Source organism: Cebidichthys violaceus, unplaced genomic scaffold (assembly GCF_023349555.1).
Source record: "Cebidichthys violaceus isolate CVI_PGR_0920_01 unplaced genomic scaffold, fCebVio1.0.p SCAF_7, whole genome shotgun sequence".
Taxonomy (NCBI): domain Eukaryota; kingdom Metazoa; phylum Chordata; class Actinopteri; order Perciformes; family Stichaeidae; genus Cebidichthys; species Cebidichthys violaceus.
In genome coordinates, this window is record NW_027176927.1 from 12,976,327 (window position 1) to 12,994,284 (window position 17,958).

Below are 17,958 nucleotides of genomic sequence, written 5' to 3' on the forward strand. Positions count from 1 at the left end.
GATAGTCACAAAACAGGGAGAGAAAGAGGAGACAACATGCAGCAAAGGGCTGCGGGTCAGACCTTAACCCCAGCCGCTGCGGTAGAGACTCAGCCTTGGCACATGGTGAGCCACCCCCTCAACTTCACAGTTTTACATTTTACTCACTCCTTTTCCTAAGTAATCACATCGCGACACCTATCAAAAACTCAAAATGCATAGGATGAAACGGTATAATTACACCTCACAATACGGATCTATGAATAATTTAAGCCTGCGATAGAGCTGGTAGATTATTACTCTGGTATCATTTAGCGTGTGCTTGATTGTAGGTGAATTGAGTTGGCAGACAGGGTACTAATAACCGGGTGAAAATTGCCTTGTATACCTTCATCTTTGCTTTGCATGTTAATGAACACACACATGCATGCACGTGCACCCATACACCCACTGAATTATAATAGAAAACGTATGTAAAAAATGAATGAGCCAACTACGACCCTCTTCATTCTGTGAAAGCATGTCAAGGTCTAAGAGTTGGAGGCTATTCTAGTCAGTGACAGCAACTATGATTAATGAATATGGACATAATAGCTCCAATGGGTGCGCATGCTGACAGAACATGAGGGTCTCTGATATAAATTACCCAGCACAAACCACTACGTCTGTTCTGGTTTACCACCATAGAGCCATAAACATCATCCAAGAGGCTTTAGAGAAACGCATTAGACATCCTCTCACAATAAGATACTTTGCTTAAATATTGCAGAGACCCTGGCTAGATGAGTTAAACTCTCCACCCTAAACTTACAGTACAGAGCTTAAACCCATGTATAGCGCAACATTATATACAAACCAGAGCCATTTATTCAAAAGAGTTACACAGCTGGAATCAGCGAGCCCCCTACTGCTCCTTGCATAAGCTTCTTGCCAGGTAGTAAATGCAAGTCCAGCCGTTTGGCAGAACTTTGGCCACTACTGCTTAGCAACACAATTTATCTCCAGTAAATAGTCTGAGTCACTGAAGCCTCCATGAAAAAATTTACAAACCCCATGTGCCAAAAAATTATAGAAATCCCTTCAAAAACTATATTCAACATGTTCTCACCTTGTGCAGCTTAACCTACATTCAAAAGGGTCTAATTTGAAGTATGAATTTCTAATCTCCCGACTCTGAATTAGAAAAGTTTGTAAACTGGAGGCACAGAATGAAGGGAAATTATGTGGGTTAGAGTGATACATGCACAGCTTGACGCCCAATCTTTAAGAGGGGATGACTCTTCCTAGGATTAGCAGTGGCGAAAGCTAGCAGGGATTCCTGGTAGATGAGTAAATGCCGTCCAATCCTCTGCTTCTCTTCATCTCCTCTCTCCATCCCGCCCCTCGATCCTTGTCTCTGCTTCAACTGCTCTTCTTACCATCATCTGATTTGGCCGTTCTGCGCTATGCTGGCTTCTATTCATCCTGCTGCTCTCACTTCTCTCTTCTTCCTCCCTTCCTTTCATTTTACTCTTTCTTTACACAGCAATCTCTCTTTTCAACTTATATTTTTTTTTTGCTCTGTTTCATGTGTTTTATGGCTTTTCTCAATCTCTTATTTCCATGCCAGTTGCCTCTTTCCCATCCTCTCTAAGGCTTTCTCACTTCTCCCTATCCTTTCAATCCCATCATCTTTCTCATCCACTTTCTCCTCTCATTGTCTTTATTCCTTTTATTTCCCTCCCTGATACTTTGATTGGTCCTCTTTCTCCTCTTCTTTTCCCCTCATCATCTCTTCTACACGTCCATCTCCTTCATTTCTAATGCATCTCATTCAAGACCTTTTTAATTCCCCATTTTCCTCTCTCCAGATTAGCACAGTACTGACTCCACAGTGAGTGTTCAGGCTACAGTAGTGTCACTAATACGCTGAATTTATGGATGACAACTGCTGGCTTGCACTGTCACCACAAGATTGCTACTGTACAGTACATGAGAGAGATAGGGGAACTGTGTATGAGTGTGTGTCTATCCAGCTCGGCAGCATGCATTGTTTGATGAGGATGGCGTTTCGTCAGTACAAGAACTACTCTGCTCACCGAGATAGCACTTAACCCAAATCCACTCTGGCTTTCTCTTTCCACCTCTTCACTCTTTATATCTCCTCTGCTGCTCTCATGAAACACTCCCCTCTTTTATCACATCTCTTCTTCTCATCCTTTGGTTTTAACTCTCATCTCCCTCTCCACCTCTTCTGCTCTTTTATCCTATCGCCTCCTCCTCTGCCCCCCTTCTTTCCACTCCTTTAGTGGCTTAACGCCTTTTTTCTCTCTCATTCATCGTTTTACCTGTGTAAGTGATGCCTTTTTCCCTTAACTCTTATCTCTCTGCTGCATTGTGTGTGCACAGTGTGTGTGTGTGTGTGTGTGTGTGTGTGTGTGTGTGTGTGTGTGTGTGTGTGTGTGTGTGTGTGTGTGTGTGTGTGTGTGTGCCTGCGTTTGAGTGTGAAGGCTCTCTAATAAAGACTGGCTGAATATTAAGAGTCTGTTGATGATCCGTCTCCATGTGCAGTCTGGTGAAGGAAGCTATAATATTCTGGATGCCTGCCAACCAACAGTGTAAAAACACATCACCATAAAATATCCAACTAGGTTAACGCTAAAGAAGATGCTTGACATTAAACGAGAATTGAATATTACATTTTTGAGTCATTCTAATACAGACCATTTCCAGGTCACTCCTGTGTACACTTCATCAGGTGCAGACATGGATTATATGTTGCATTTAGTCTTTACAGGATAATTTAAAGGATAGTTTATTACAACTATGGTCTTATTTTCATAGTTTTGCTCGTTAACAACATGAAATGCAATATTTACACTGATAAATACTCTGGTATTTAGTGGCAACAATGTTTCAATAAAATCTTCCTGAGCAAGAAACACAAGCTGCCAGTCAATCATTCACATTTCAAACAAACCCCCTGGTTAGCCAAACTGTCCTTAAACATACATGTAGTTTACAGACGACTTCCTGGTTCAAATTGGACCTTCTGTACATACTGTAGTTCACACACGCAGAGTTTTAGTGTGCTATAACCTGCAATGTTACTGTTGTGGTTCACTCTCACCGTTCTCATCAATGTTTCTGGCGGAAGCAGGCAGTTGTTAAAACGCTAGAAAACAGTCCACTGTACACTACCGACCCGGCACCAAAGAGCTGAATTTAATGACTATCAGTGAACACAGTGAAGCATTTAGCAGCTAAAGATGTAATTCCCTCAGGAGTTGGGGGAGACAAAAACAGAGTGAATATTCGACTTACATTTATTCAGAGCTAATGCTCCGTAGCTGCTGGACCTGTAAAGACACAACACCACGTCAACTTAAAATACGTCTGTGTTGTGTTTATAGTTTGTCTCCGTCGCCCCCAAGTGGCCAATAAGACGGTTATCGCAGGTTTGATTTAATTTGCCTAAACTGCTGGCGACCCCTAGTTTCTTGCCCTGACTGACTTTGTTGATCCATGTCACCATGTTACCAGATTTCAGAAATTACTTTGGTGAGAATACAATTTTGTCATAACCAGTAGAAATAAAGGCCAAATTTTCAATTTTTGATTATATATGGAAGACATGGTGTTCACCCTGTGTGTTATAAACTCTGGTTTCTTGATTGCAGAAAACTGCAGCAGCGAGTGAAGTTTAATTTTAAACGTGTCATTTTCTTACTCCTGTGGCAGTTTTTCTCAGTTATTTCAACAAAACCAGGCCCCAAGTAGCCGATTCACAACCTTGTACAACAACAATATCCACTCAACCAGTAGCCCCCTCGGGCTCTGCACCGACTCCACTCTGTGATTTTAGGAGGCATGTCTATGTTCCAAAATGCTCGTATCCTATTTCATGCTTTTCAGACTGCAAATACTTCACCTTCCTAGCTACACTGTAGTAACCATACTGTGAAATTTGGCATATGCATGCATATTGGATGTAGAGTGAACTGGATATCCAGAGTGATATTATTATACATTGTATTGTACTTTTGTTTCTGTATTAGTCCTGGTAAAATATTTGTGCTTTCCAAATAAATCAGCATCAGCTCATGTTCCCATTAATTAAAGTTAATTTTGTTTCTTTACAATCAAAATAACAACAGAGCCTCCTGCACATCACATCTCCTACGATTCAGTGCTCCGTTTATTCCAAAGTGGCAGATGATTATGACATGCTGGATTACCAGCAGTCGAGGTTTGGATAATTTAGCATTTTTTAAAATTCAAAACAGGTTGTTCCATCCCAACCTCTCTTTTGTTTATGAATAAATGATTTCTCATCATTGGCTTCTCTCCCTGTTCATTATAACTGAAATGATTGGCCAACACTTTCGCTCATACCAATTCAACAGGCTGCCATCTAACCACATACACTTGCCACACAAACACACACACACAAACACAAAATTCCATTATCTCTGTAAATGTGTTCTCGAGCACACAATCTGTTGCGATGTGTCCTGAAGCACTTTATTGACCCGGGCTGTCAGCCAATCAACAAAATCAATTACAATAATTAACTATGCACACAATAAGCACACACAAACACACAGGACAACTCACACACTTTTAGCATCGTTACAATGACTACCTGACTTATCAAGGGTACCGAACTGACTTTAAAATAAATGCTTAATTAACAATAAATAATATTACAATAAAAAGGTCAAGGTTCAGATGTAACAGTGGCAAACTTCCAACATCAGAACATCAGGCATCTTTCCTCCATCAATCCAACTTTTGTCACTGCTGCATTGGAAACCTCAACACAAAGTGCCTGGTCACTTCGTGCACACTTTGAGGAGTGAGCAGAGAACAAAATTTACATTTTCCTTTTCAATACTTTTCAAGGCCATGGTAACAGTATGAGAACAAAGAAAGTCACAGTGTTGCAACAGTATGAGAGCTGTTCCCACAGGGAAGTGTAACTGAATCCATATGCAATGCAGACTCTATATTGTCTCCAAATCTTCTCTAAAGAGTGTGTTCATAGACAAAACAACAAACAAATTTGTGTTAGCAAAGACTATTTGTAGGAAATATAAAGCTGCCAAGAATATGATTTATTTATTTTTAGCCGAGGTGCTATGGATGCCAATGTCTGTCACTGTTCCCTCTTTGGTCCAGAATGAAATATCTCAAAAACGATGATATGATATTGCTCACACTTGAGTCCTCCACAGCATTAATCCCACTTAATTTGTTTATCCCATGACTTTTGATTAACAGGTTAAAGTGAAATATCTCAACAACTATTGACACACTGTCTTCAAATTTTGTACACACTCATCCCCAGAGGATGAATCCTTTTTTGGGGGATCTTCTGACTTTTCCTCTAATGCCACCATGAGGTTGACAGTTTTGGTTTCAAGTTAAATGTTTTGACAACTGTTTGATTGAATGTCCTGACATTTTCAACAGATTTTCAATGTTCTGATATAAATTCTAATGACTTTGCTGATTATTCGACTTTCCCTCTAGCAACTTGCAAAACTAATAATGATACATTTTATTGTTTTCCCCCTACAGATTGTTGTTGCTGAAAAGATTGAAAAAAATATTCACTGACTTGAAGTTTGAGATGGGATGACTATGGATTTAAGGACATTACACATTAAATGTTGGAAATTTCTTTGCAAATAGTTGCAATAACATTTCTTTCTCAACATACTTGACAAAGTAAGTTTGTACTATATAAAATATATTTTGTAGGAGACAGTGTTGCATTAGGTTTACATTCATTTCATTTCAGCCAAGTAATTGGTTGTTCACGTCATATGTTTCAGGTGTAACTTAAATTATGTGTAAAAGAAAATGTTTCACAATTGTGCAACGACAAAAGGCATGTGCAACCGTCAAATATGCAACTTTATGATGAGAATGAAATTATGCACCATTTAAATGACATTCCTGGACTTAAATCATCTAACATACAGCTTGTTAGGTGTGAATGCCATCATCTGATACATTATTAATTTCTTGCATCAAAAACCCCTTCCTGAACTGACCATGCACTCTTTGGTCGTGGGAGTTCCTGACGATACCCAGACATTTGTGTTGTATATACAAACATCCTCCATGGGTAAAACACACACTAATCCTCAAGCTCAAATCCCCTCTGACCAGATGTTGCAGCTTACAGGGACAGACTGGGCAAAAAATGAATGGCTATCACATGTTCCCTAATGAAGGGATTGAGCAGAGCACGCTCCCATGGTGTCTGGGATGTCGTCCATGTCCTGCTGTGATTCACTGGGATCAAATCCCAGCCTAATTTATGCTGTCACACTTCTGTCTCACGTCTCGTTTCTGTCGGCCGGCAATTTAAAACATGACTTACAGAACGTGGAAATCAGAATAAAATGTTATGGGAGAAAAAGAGAAGGGGGTAAACAGAGATGAGAAAAATAACTGAAGAGAAACAGAGCGAGAAGGATGGAGGGAGAGAATACAGAAGAAAAAAAGAGGAGAGAGCAAAGAGTGAGAACTAAATGAGGGGAAAGACATGACAAACTAGAAAACTCCATCTTTCAATTCAAAGCAATCGCTGTTTAGTGAGGACTTCCACTGGTAAATAAACAAAAGCAGCCACACACAGATCCACTCAGATTTGTGTCATACATGGATTATTGATTTTGAACAACTTCAGAGAGAGAAAGAAATCTTTAGTTGATGTCAATGTGTAGCGTTCCTTTAAACAAGACCTGCTGCTTCCCTGCTCCTCTAACTCCACATCCTGGAAGGAATGTGAGCTACACGCACACACACACACACACACACACACACACACACACACACACACACACACACACACACACAGCAGGGTCAGCTAAATGTTTAAGTGTCCCTTGGGGTCATTTTCATATTAAGTCTATCCAGAAATCTACAGTAGGTCTGACCCTTTGCACTTCATAGGCTGCCAATTGCAAACACACACTGCTGTGAACTCATACACGCATTAGAAAGCAAGCACGCACGCACGCATGCACACACACACACACACACACACACTACAGTCATAAGATTCAGAAAAGATCTCTCAGACCGATTTGTTGGAATAAGTTGGATTCTTTTGAATTCTCAGTCAAAGCATCCTACAGCTGTTGTTAAAATAATAGCCTCAGACATCCATCACTAAGTCACTAACCTCCTGGTCTTGATCACATGATTAGAAAGGATTACTGGCTAGTTTGGCTTCAGCTCTAAGGCTAATAGTTGCTGCATTAACGGAGAGGAGCAGCAGGGGTGTCAGCATCTGAGTCTCATTCAGAAAAACACACACATCTGTGATATTTTAACACGTTTTAAGCCAATAATGACACGTAATGACACATTAACATACAGTATGCTCCACTGGAACTAAAATGTGCATTTCTTGTTAAGAGTACATCCAGATTTCCAGATCCATGACCAAAAACAGACAGACAACAGCCCACTTTTTGATGAGACTTAGCATGATTAAATCAGGCCTGCTGCGGTATGAGGGTGATTGCGAAGCACACTGGAGCGTTATATTTTGAGCAGCACATCGCGCAGCAAATCACCACAGCTTGAAGCGCACCGTTACAACACGTTTATTAAAGCCCCTCTGAAGCGTGGCAGCATCAGCAGCGGGGTTGCCAGCGTTGCCATGCTGCCGAGGTGAAATGTTATGATGTTATGAAGGCGATATGATCATGAGCGTGATGTAATCTGATTGGACTGAGCCTGCACATCAAACAGAGAGACGGCAGAGCGAGGAATGGTGTCGAAACAGGGGTGGAGAAGATACAGAGAGGTCAGGTGAGGGAAGGGAGAAGGATATGGAGATACAGGAGGGCAAAGAGGTGAGGGGAGGAAGGAGAGAAGAGTGATGACGGACACAGATGGGAACAGATTGGGTGGTGAAGGTAACAAGTGGAGGAAGACTTAAAAGCAAAGAAAAGTTGGATGGGGTGGAAATGGGGGAGCTCGCTTTGAAGGCTGGGGAAGAGAGGAGGGGATGGACGTGGGATGGGAGGGTGAGAAGCAGAGACAGAACATTAGACAAGATGAAAAAGTACTTACCTTGACCCTGTGCCTTAGAGGGGAAATGGGAAACCAGGACCAGTAACACCAGTGGGGTCCACAAGCACCACCTAATCTGCCCCGCTGACAACATCCTCACAACCAGCAGTCTAGACCTGCATGGAGAGAAGGAAGATTATGTTGAGAAAAAGAAGGAAATGCAAAGCAAAGAGGGACAAAGCACGAAAGAAATGCAGTAAGAGACAGAAAGAAAGGGGGATTTCAGTGACCATGAATGCCATTCAGCTGCAGAGAGGCTCTGTGCGTCGAGAAACCCCACCTTGCCCCAAAAACGCTGATCTGGAATCAGTTAACTCCTGTCCAATATCCACTTTGATACAATTACAGAGCAGCAGTTTTAACAGTCTAGACTGACCGCAGAGCAGCGGTTGAGCCTCCCGCCCACACTAAGGGGAAAACAGTGGAGGACATTGTTAGAAGGAGGAGAGGAGAAGAAATGAACAAAAGAGCTGATAGAAAAAAGATGGAGGACAAACAGTGATAGACAGACAGGGAGAGAGTAGTTTGATTGACAGTCCAGTGAGGAACCATTTCATGAGAGACGTTTTCCGACCACAAGAGCAAACACAACAGATCCTCTTTTCTTCTCCATCTCATCTCCTCCTTCACTTTTGTTCTCTACACCCTCTCTGGCTTCACCTCCTCTGCAGGCTGCCACTCATTATTACCCACCGGGTGATAGACACCGACAGACATACTTATTATGTCTCCTTTTGGGAAACACTTGCTAACAGTTGTGTGGATAAAACAGCACGAGCGACAAAAGTTGTTTCAGGATTAAATGATGTGGAGGTAACCCTGTGGTATTGAAATGACGGCCAGCTCCTTCAATTCAGACGGTGTCAAAAGGCCAGAAATATGACAATGCATGTTGATCAGCCTAAAATACTTTCGGAAATAGGATAGTTTTTTCATAGCCTCAGGACATGAAGAAGGAAATGAGAAAGATTAAACAGAAATGATTCTCCCCTTTAGTCTCTCTCTAACACACGCAAATGAGAGTTAATCTCTCTAAATTGAGATTAGACACAGTCTCAGAAAGAGGTTAAATTACAAATGTATCTCTCTTTACTCATGGGATAAAAAATAAATGCAAATTGCAGCCCGATCTAAATCACATTAAACCAGGGAGTTTCTTTTGTCTTCAGTTTGCTAATTTCTTCTTTCCGGTCCAACTGGCAACTTTGAAACTGGTTAATTGGTTCATGGAAAGCAGGGTAAAGGCGTAGTCCTCATTCAAATTAAGCAGTCTATTTATGCTCAATTTGTGTGCTTTTAAAGACTATTTGTGGAATACAGTTTGCAGACATACTCAATAACAATCAATCACAGTACAAGACAGAGGAAGACTCTCGCATGCGCTCATTTTATTCTTGGAAATTCTTCTTTAGCCAAATAAAATCAACATTTTCCCACCTGTGAGACTGTATAACTTTGATTCACTGACCGTATCTCCAAGGTTTGTCTTCAGCAATAATTTTGAAGTGCTGCTAAATGGTTTACATTAAGTTTTTCAGTCAGATTTGGGTCAAACTATCAAATGTATTCAAATTAAGACGTTACGTTCAAACACTCCAGCGCTGCACACCTGAGACCGACACACTCACACGCGCACAATGAATAAAATCGCCTTTACCTCTCCAATCATCAATTCAAAGCGTCCCTTTATCCCCAAAGGAAATCCTCTGAATACCAAAGACCGCTAGGTTCCTCTTTCTTCTTACTCTTTCTCCTCCTCTCTTTCTTTCTCTCACTCCTTCTCTCCGGATACAATTCGGTCAGTCCGGAGTGGGTGTTTCTCTCCTCGTTATTCAGCCATCCCTCCTTCCAGCTATTCCTCCTTATCCCAACCCTCTCCTTTGCCCCGTTTCATCTCAGAGAGAGAGAGAGAGAGAGAGAGAGAGAGAGAGAGAGAGAGAGAGAGAGAGAGAGAGAGAGAGAGAGAGAGAGAGAGAGAGAGAGAGAGAGAGAGAGAGAGAGAGACCCAGTGCCGCTGCGCAAAAACCTCCGCTGTCAACCTACAGGTTTCAATCCGGCTTCAGTCCCTCGGGGCCCTTTGTGCGCCTCCGCGATCACGACGGGACTTATCGTGGGCACATATCCGGAATCAGCGCCTTTAAAGGAGCCACATGGTCGTTGCTGTTTGACTTGCAGAAAAAGTCCAGCTGAAAAAAGGCTCAGTGCACTCGCAGCAGGTGCGTGGCCATGCCCCGGTGCGCTGCGAGCTCCGATGTTAAAGGCACCATGACACAGGTTTTTACCTCAGCTGAAGGTTAGATTTACAAAAGAAACAATTCTCACTATAGCTGTGAAGCCTCATGAAACATTTCAACTCTACATTTATTTCCACTGTGAAAATGTCCATAAATATTTATAGAAGTCAAAAAAATAAGTAAATACAAATAAAAAAACCTCATTTGACAGAAGTCAAATGAGTTTACCCAATTTAGAAATCTGATTCAGGCAACCAAACATTTTAAAATTAACCGTTTTTGAAGTGGACCTCTGAATGCTTAGTTTAACTTGCGTTCAGTCATTGATGTGAGTCCATCTGTCTATTAATGTTACGTTTACAGAATGTTAAGAGTTTAGATGGCTGAAACCAGAGGTTTTATGACTGTAGGCTTTCTACCTATCAAGTTGTCTAATGTGGTCATCAGACAATCATATATCTAGGCCTAGTGTAGGTAAAATCAGTCAGCTAATATTTTTTTAAAGGAATAGTTGGACATTTTAGGAAATCTTTTACATTCTTGCTGAGATTTAGATGAGAAGATTGATACCACTTCGGCGTCTGTCCGTTAAATATGAAGCTACAGACAGGGGGCGAATAGCTTAGCTTTGCATTAAGACTGAAAACAGGGGGAAAGAACTACTAGCAGCAACTATAAAGCTCACAAATTAACATGCTGTGTCTTGTTTGTTCAATCTAAAAGTTAACTCTCAACCAGGAAGCAAATAAACCTTTCTCAAAATGCCAAACTATTCCTTTAAATGTTATCGAAACAATATTCAGAGCATTAATATAGTAACAATCTTAATTGCTTTGCAAAGATATAGTGTAGTAATGTCTACCTGAGCAGAGAATGAAGTCTCTCTCCCTCTGTGTGTGTTGTAATCTGAGCTTTTCTGTGCTTTGTTTACATTGCATGTGAGCATGCCCCACTGGTTAGCTTATGGCTCCCGCTCTGCACTCAGCGGTGGTTACAGCTGATAACACCGTCCCGGCCGAGGGCATCATTGTGGAAGCATAGCGCCTACCCTATGGTTCACCTCAGAGGCTGTTAGCTCTGTCAGCATTGTTGTTGTTGTTTGCACTGTTAGATGTGGGCTGCCGGCTCAGTCGTAGTCATGTTGAGAGCCGTGTGGAGGCACTGAATTTTGTATTGAGGACTTTTAATAAAAATTGAGCATTACATTGGATGTCACTGTCAGCGCTTTCTTCTATCGAGCTGAGAAAAGAAGACTTGAGTGCAGTTCTTAATGCTGTTCATACAGCCAGCTCGTCTGCTGGCGAAGATACTTTGTGACTTGCCCTGAGGGACGAACGGGAATCATGGGAAACATCGGCTGGTGAAATGTGCCAGTGGCTGGCTGAGTTGAAACGCTGAATAGCTACACTCCAGGTGTGTCCCTGAGGCAACACACACACACACACACACACACACACACACACACACACACACACACACACACACACACACACACACACACACACACACATGCTCTTAATACAAATACAAATGCACCCCTTAGCCAAACAACTGTCCAGATGCCATGAACACTGTAATCAAGTGGATAAAGATTCTCTGTCCTCCTCCCTCCTTCCTCGTAGTTCTTCCTTCAGCCTCTTCCTCTCTTCCTGTCCGTCTGTCGTCTCTTTCCCGTTCATCTGTTGCCCGTTTGCAGCGGACCACACACCAAACAAAAACAGCACCAGCTGCCAGAGTCCACAGCCATCCTAGAGACGTTTTAATGGGTGAAATTAAAGCTCCAATTCACCTGGTCAAATCAGGAGAAAGGAACTCGAGGTCCAAATAGTTTGCACAACATTTACTAAAATAGACCACATTAAAACCAATTGTAAGGTCATTTTTGGTTTAACTTTGTATTCTGAGTGGCTGCGGTCTCAGGTGGCTTTTGTTTGACAGCTCCTCTCTAAGGACGCATAGGCCAACAGACCTAAAGACCTGCCCGATGGATGAACCATGCTGCTGTCCTTCATGCGTGTCATTTTCTCTTTTTTTTACCATCTATTCATTAGCCTTGATGTCTTCCTGTCTTTATTTGTCCCTTTATTATTTAATTTCTTTCTTATTTTCCTTATTTTTCTCTCCCTATTCTTAATCTGTATTCCTACTTCTGTCTACCTTTCTGCCATTGCTGTCCATCCAAACTGTAGCTCTGATGAATAAATGCATCAGTCACATGGTGGAGTTGATCCACAGGTCATTTAGCTCAGTGCCATATGGTCCAACTGTGTAGCCTCATAACGTTTTTAAAGTCATTGCACTGCAACAAATATCTGTTTAGTTCTGGTACTTCTCCTTTCTACTTAGATGTTACCATTACTGTCACAAATTGAAAATTGAAAAAAACTCTGCTGGCCTAGACATCCTGATTTCTGTCATACATGTCTGTGGGCCTGAGTAGTGAATCTTAGTTTTCACCTTCGACAATTGTACGTATTATACACCTCAGGAATTAGAAAAATGTGTGCAGTTTAGATTGGCTGTCTCACTGTGTGCGCACTCAGGTGATATGTGACAGATCTCACATTTGTAAAACCTGGATGGTACAGCACCAGGGGACTTTGTGGCGAGACAGTACAAAAAGTAAAAACTTGACAGCAAATTACACTCGGTCTGACGCTGAGAAGGTTTAGGGAAATGTTCCACACACAAAACACTATTTAAAATCTAAACTGCATGCACATCATTTTCAAATGTATTTTTTCCCTCCAAGATGCAACTTTTTTGCAGGTTTTTGTACAGCATCTTAGTCAATCACCTTTAAACTGAATTTCGTGACATCTTCATTCCTTTGGTGTTTACAGTGGATGAACATATTGTAATCATAAAAATGATCAAACACCACCTCATCCTCCTGTATTTCCTCTACCTTCCTGTAATTATCACAAACAAGCCACCGTTGTTGGCTTTGACAAACATACAAAGCATAATTTCCTGTTAGCATAGGATTTCTCCCAGGAAACAGGAACCACTTCCTTTGTGTTTGTACAGGCACATGTTTAAGCTTGCACTGGGTGAAAGACAAATACAAGTTTCAAGGTATCAATCAGCAAAAGTAAGAGAACAGCAAATTCTCCCCTCAAATACTGTTATAAATATTAAAAAGTTGTGCGTCTTCAAAAATGTGACAGAAAAAAAATGGCAACCTCCTGAAATTCAGAAGCTGCAGCATTCAATAATGTGATTTTTATTTTTCATTTGATTGTTTGTTGAGTCAGACGTTTGTGTGCACACACACACACACTGGGCGAGAGAGAGAGAAACACACACACACACACACACACACACACACACACACACACACACATACACAGTGACAAAAGACTACTATCTGCAAACACACTTAATATTACATTTAAATAAAGACCTCTGACACCTTTTGCTTTCACACATAAACAGACACACCTTCAGCCCCCCGGCCTACACTCTTAAAACGTAGAGATAACCCGAGGCGTGGGGCTCAGCAACACTGTCACCGTGTCATTCACACGCACACAATGAGCTGCACTTAAACTAGCAAAAGAAACATGGCTTGTTTGTCTTATAAACTCAAATAAAAGACCTGGACAAGTTCAAGTAGAGTTGACACATACAAGTGCTTGCAAACACTCTCACACACACACATTCAGACACACTGACAAACACCTCATGCTGTGACTTCCAACCTTTTTTCTGCTGGACGGACGGACGGACACACACACACGGACACACACACACGGACACACACACACACACACACACACACACACACACACACACACACACACACACACACAGTGTTAATAACAAGCATCAGGTTAATAAGAGGGCAGCAGCTGGCTGAAGTGACCGCAGACTACTGATTAGGCCAACCAGTCACAGTTATTAGCCGCCTTGTCATCTGGTACCAGGCCTGCTGTTCCCAGAGGATTGCTAACCGGACATCTCTTAAGGTAATGATACATTTTTCAACTTGTGGAAGGCAGGTGATTTATTCAAGATAACATACATACTGCTATACAGTATTTCATTTTTGGTAAAAGGCATGTACTTAATTATTCATGACCAAAGGTATCTGCAACATGCGGAACACGTTCACTAGAGCCACTAAGTTGCACACACAGAGGTTTTTTCATCCAGGGATGGTAATGTTGGTCTGTGGTCGGTCCACCTCTTTAGTCTAACTATTAGATGGATTGCCATGAAATTTGGTTCAGACTTTCATTGTCACATCAAGATGAATTGAAATAATTTTGGTGATATTATGTATTATCTTTTAATCTAGCGTCATCACCCGATCAAAATTTCAATATGTCTAGTAAAATATCTGTACAACTAATGACATTTCCTCAATTTTACTTTGTGAACGTACTAATAAGCAAATGTTAGCAAAACTAAGATGGTGAACAAGGTAAAAACTGAACTTGTGTTATTACCATTTTCATTTTGACCATGTTAGCAGGCTGACGTTAGCATTCAGCTCAAATCACAGCTTTGTCAAAGCACAGCTCTGTCAAAGCACAGCTCAAAGAGCTGTTGGCATTAGTCTTGTTTTTCTAGTCCTGAGGATGTTGTCCATTAATTTACTCAACGTGACTCACGGTCCAACAAGCAATATAGATGACAGTAAGTAGCCTATATAGTACATGGATGAAATCTAATGAAGCAATAGAAGTTTGAATATTGGTGTTATGTTGGTAAAAGGCATTAAAAAAATACTGTGAATTAGTCTTCTCTCACTCATGCACCTGCATCCTAATCAGGCCCTGCAAAAAGGTGTTCCAGTACCCATACAGCATCAAATGGAGCTGTGATTTCCTGTCCCACCATTTAGTTAGTGAAATAAGTTTTGCAAAGGAAATGCCAGTTGAAACGAGGTGGGTTCTACCAGAGTGGCTAGCCAATTTCACAGAGCTGGCAGCCACAGTCCAAGAAGCATTTGGCTGGTGGCTAACATTTCTGCTTGCTGTGACTTGTCCTGAGCTCCTTGCCTGTGGGGAGGGAAGTGGAGGACAAGAGACAATTCACTTGAAAACACTGTAATCATGCCTCAAAGGCATTCAGTCCATCAGCCTGAGTACTGAAACATTCCTCTTCCTCAGCAACACAAGTCTTTCCTTTTCTAAGCTTCTCTTCTGTGGGTAATATTCAAAAAGCTCCATATTTCCCACAAGTGATAACACTGATAACCTTTATTTAATCAAAGCAGTAGCCACACTTATTGGTACTTATTGTGTCAAAAAGCTAATTAAGCTTTGAAGAATATTGTGTTCCAGTTAATCTTATTTCATTTTCCTGGTATTACATTATTTGCTCTGCCATAATGTAATGTATGGCATAATATAAAAAAGGATATGGAAAATATAAAAATAGCCTGAAACCATTTTTTCAATATCACCCAGCATTAAGATAAATATAGTGTGTTTGAAAAGATTGGAGACTTTACAACAAAGAGTGTCAACATGGGAAATTAAAAACCTCTTCTTTTATATTTTTTGGGTGCCTTTTTTCTAACTATATTGCTACTATTGCTTGAGAACATTATTATTACACAATTATTTAAACATTTTAATAAACACTGATGTGAAGAAAAGAGTCAGGATAGAAAAGAGTGAGAAAGTGTGTTTTCCTTGTCCTCGTCTAACACTGAAACCCAATCTGAAGAAACCAAAGCCTTGCCCGCCTGCTTTCAATGCACCTCATACTACTTAACACTTTCATTTTGGCTCTTGTCACTGTCACAAGAGGGATTTTTTTATGTGTATTAATTACTTAAGCTTGGCTTGTAACGTCTGCATTTGTGTTACTTTAATTGGGCCAACTGGGCTTTTCAAACCTTAATATGATCTTATAATATATGCTACTTGGTGAATGCTTTCATCCCAGGCTTCTCTTAGTGCGTTGGCCCCAGTTGGAATTGGACTCCTACAGTAACTTTGGCAGTGTGACTGAGATTCTTTATGTATCAACACATTATTCTCTAAAGGCCCATGAAAAGATCAAAATTCACTACACCTCTACTCCAAAAACATCATTACTTTGCCACACATTTGTTTTAACAGACAACTTTGAATAATTGAATTTAGAATTGGAAACCTACACAATAAGTACAGATTGTATGTGAAGGTTTGCTGCTTTGCACTTATTCTGTTAAATAAACACATTTCTTATCAGTTCGGTATCATCCATCCAGCAGGCTGTCACTGTGTGTGTGTGTGTGTGTGTGTGTGTGTGTGTGTGTGTGTGTGTGTGTGTGTGTGTGTGTGTGTGTGTGTGTGTGTGTGTGTGTGTGTGTTTTCTAATATCCTGTGTGTATGTATCACTCTGTTTACTGAGCAGAATCACACACAGACAAATGGATGAATGGATGGAGGCGACCTGAAGGTTGGTTGCTGAGCTAATCAATGGACGTGCAAACGCAATGAACAGACGGATAGGTGGATGAAAGGTGGCAATGGCCTCATCTGATAAGGCCTTTTCTAGTTAGTGTATCTGTCAGTCTTCCTTGAGGATAAAAGGATGGAAAAGAGAGAAAGGAAGAGAGAGGAGACCCAGATGCCTGTATAGTATAGCCACTGTTAGCAAAGTGTCACTACAAAATTACAAAACTGTGTCATGTAACATTATTCAATTTATTTGCAACTCACCTTATTGTCAGTATTTTAGATGTGTGTGCAATCAAGAATGTCAGTCAAGGAAATAACCTGCAGAGGGGTCAGACACTCAAGGAGACCATGCAGCTATGCAGTTTGAATAGAAATACCACCAGAATAAATAAATGATGAGATTAGAGCAGGTAAAAATAGGCTGCATGAATGACCGTGACCAGACATTAACAATAACAATGTCAGCTGAACCTCTGCTACTGGAGGGCAGAGATTGTTTTTATTCCTGCGGATCATATTTACACGCAGACCAACTGGGCAAAATCTATGGTCACTTGCTGAAATATACTAAATTGTCCACAGAAGACACAACTGGTTAAAATATAGAGGGACTCCGGAAAAAAATGCACATACAGTGCAGATCTTGTGCAACAGTATTGCAGCACATCCTGTTGGTAGCCTTTTGGTATTGCATCAAAAATGAGAGAGAGGTGCGTCCTATTTCCCTTTTGACCAATCTAGGAGGGGAGGAAACGCACATTTACAGAGTAGGCAGTGTGTTCATCTTGTGATCAGTGAAAACATGCAGCAGTTAGTTTGATACCTCAGACATTTTCTCTTATCTCAGATTTCCATTATAGTGCCTTAAAACAGTGGTTCTCCACCTTTTTTGCTTGTGGCCTCTTAAATTGAGGCAATGAGTCGTTAGCTGTTTATCTAGTACACAATATTTAATTGAAAGAAAATTATAAATGAATTCAGAAAATCTCTTTTTCTCTCTTATGCCTTGAATCTGCTGACCTCGCAGATTTGGGAACCACTGCCTAAGGATATCATGACGTGATGGCGCTTTATGTTACAGGTCTATCAGAGGTTTGCTTTATTTCTACTACACACTAAAATAATAAACAAAAAACAGGCTTTGTGACGGTCAACAGCCTCATGGGACTAAACCAGCACTAAATCCAACATGAGACACCAAATCATGTCAAATGAGCACAAAGACTTTCAACAGTCCTAAAGATGAAACCATAAGCACAGTG

The 17,958-nt window shown here is 40.9% G+C and overlaps 1 protein-coding gene across 2 annotated transcripts in view; it reads right to left on the reverse strand.

The window, feature by feature from the left end:
- Window positions 1–9,914, reverse strand: part of col14a1a (collagen, type XIV, alpha 1a) — a 128,796-nt gene extending 118,882 nt beyond the window's left edge. Inside the window, exons 1-2 of one of the 2 annotated variants that reach the window (XM_068735800.1) lie at window positions 9,716–9,914; window positions 8,059–8,174 (exon numbers count right to left, since the gene is read on the reverse strand). In XM_068735800.1, the coding sequence (XP_068591901.1) occupies window positions 8,059–8,152 (94 nt within the window). In that variant the 5' untranslated portion in view covers window positions 8,153–8,174; window positions 9,716–9,914. Of the gene's footprint in view, window positions 1–8,058; window positions 8,175–9,715 lie in introns of those variants that run through there. The other variant, XM_068735801.1, reaches the window with a different exon arrangement.
- Window positions 9,915–17,958: the final 8,044 nt, after the last annotated feature.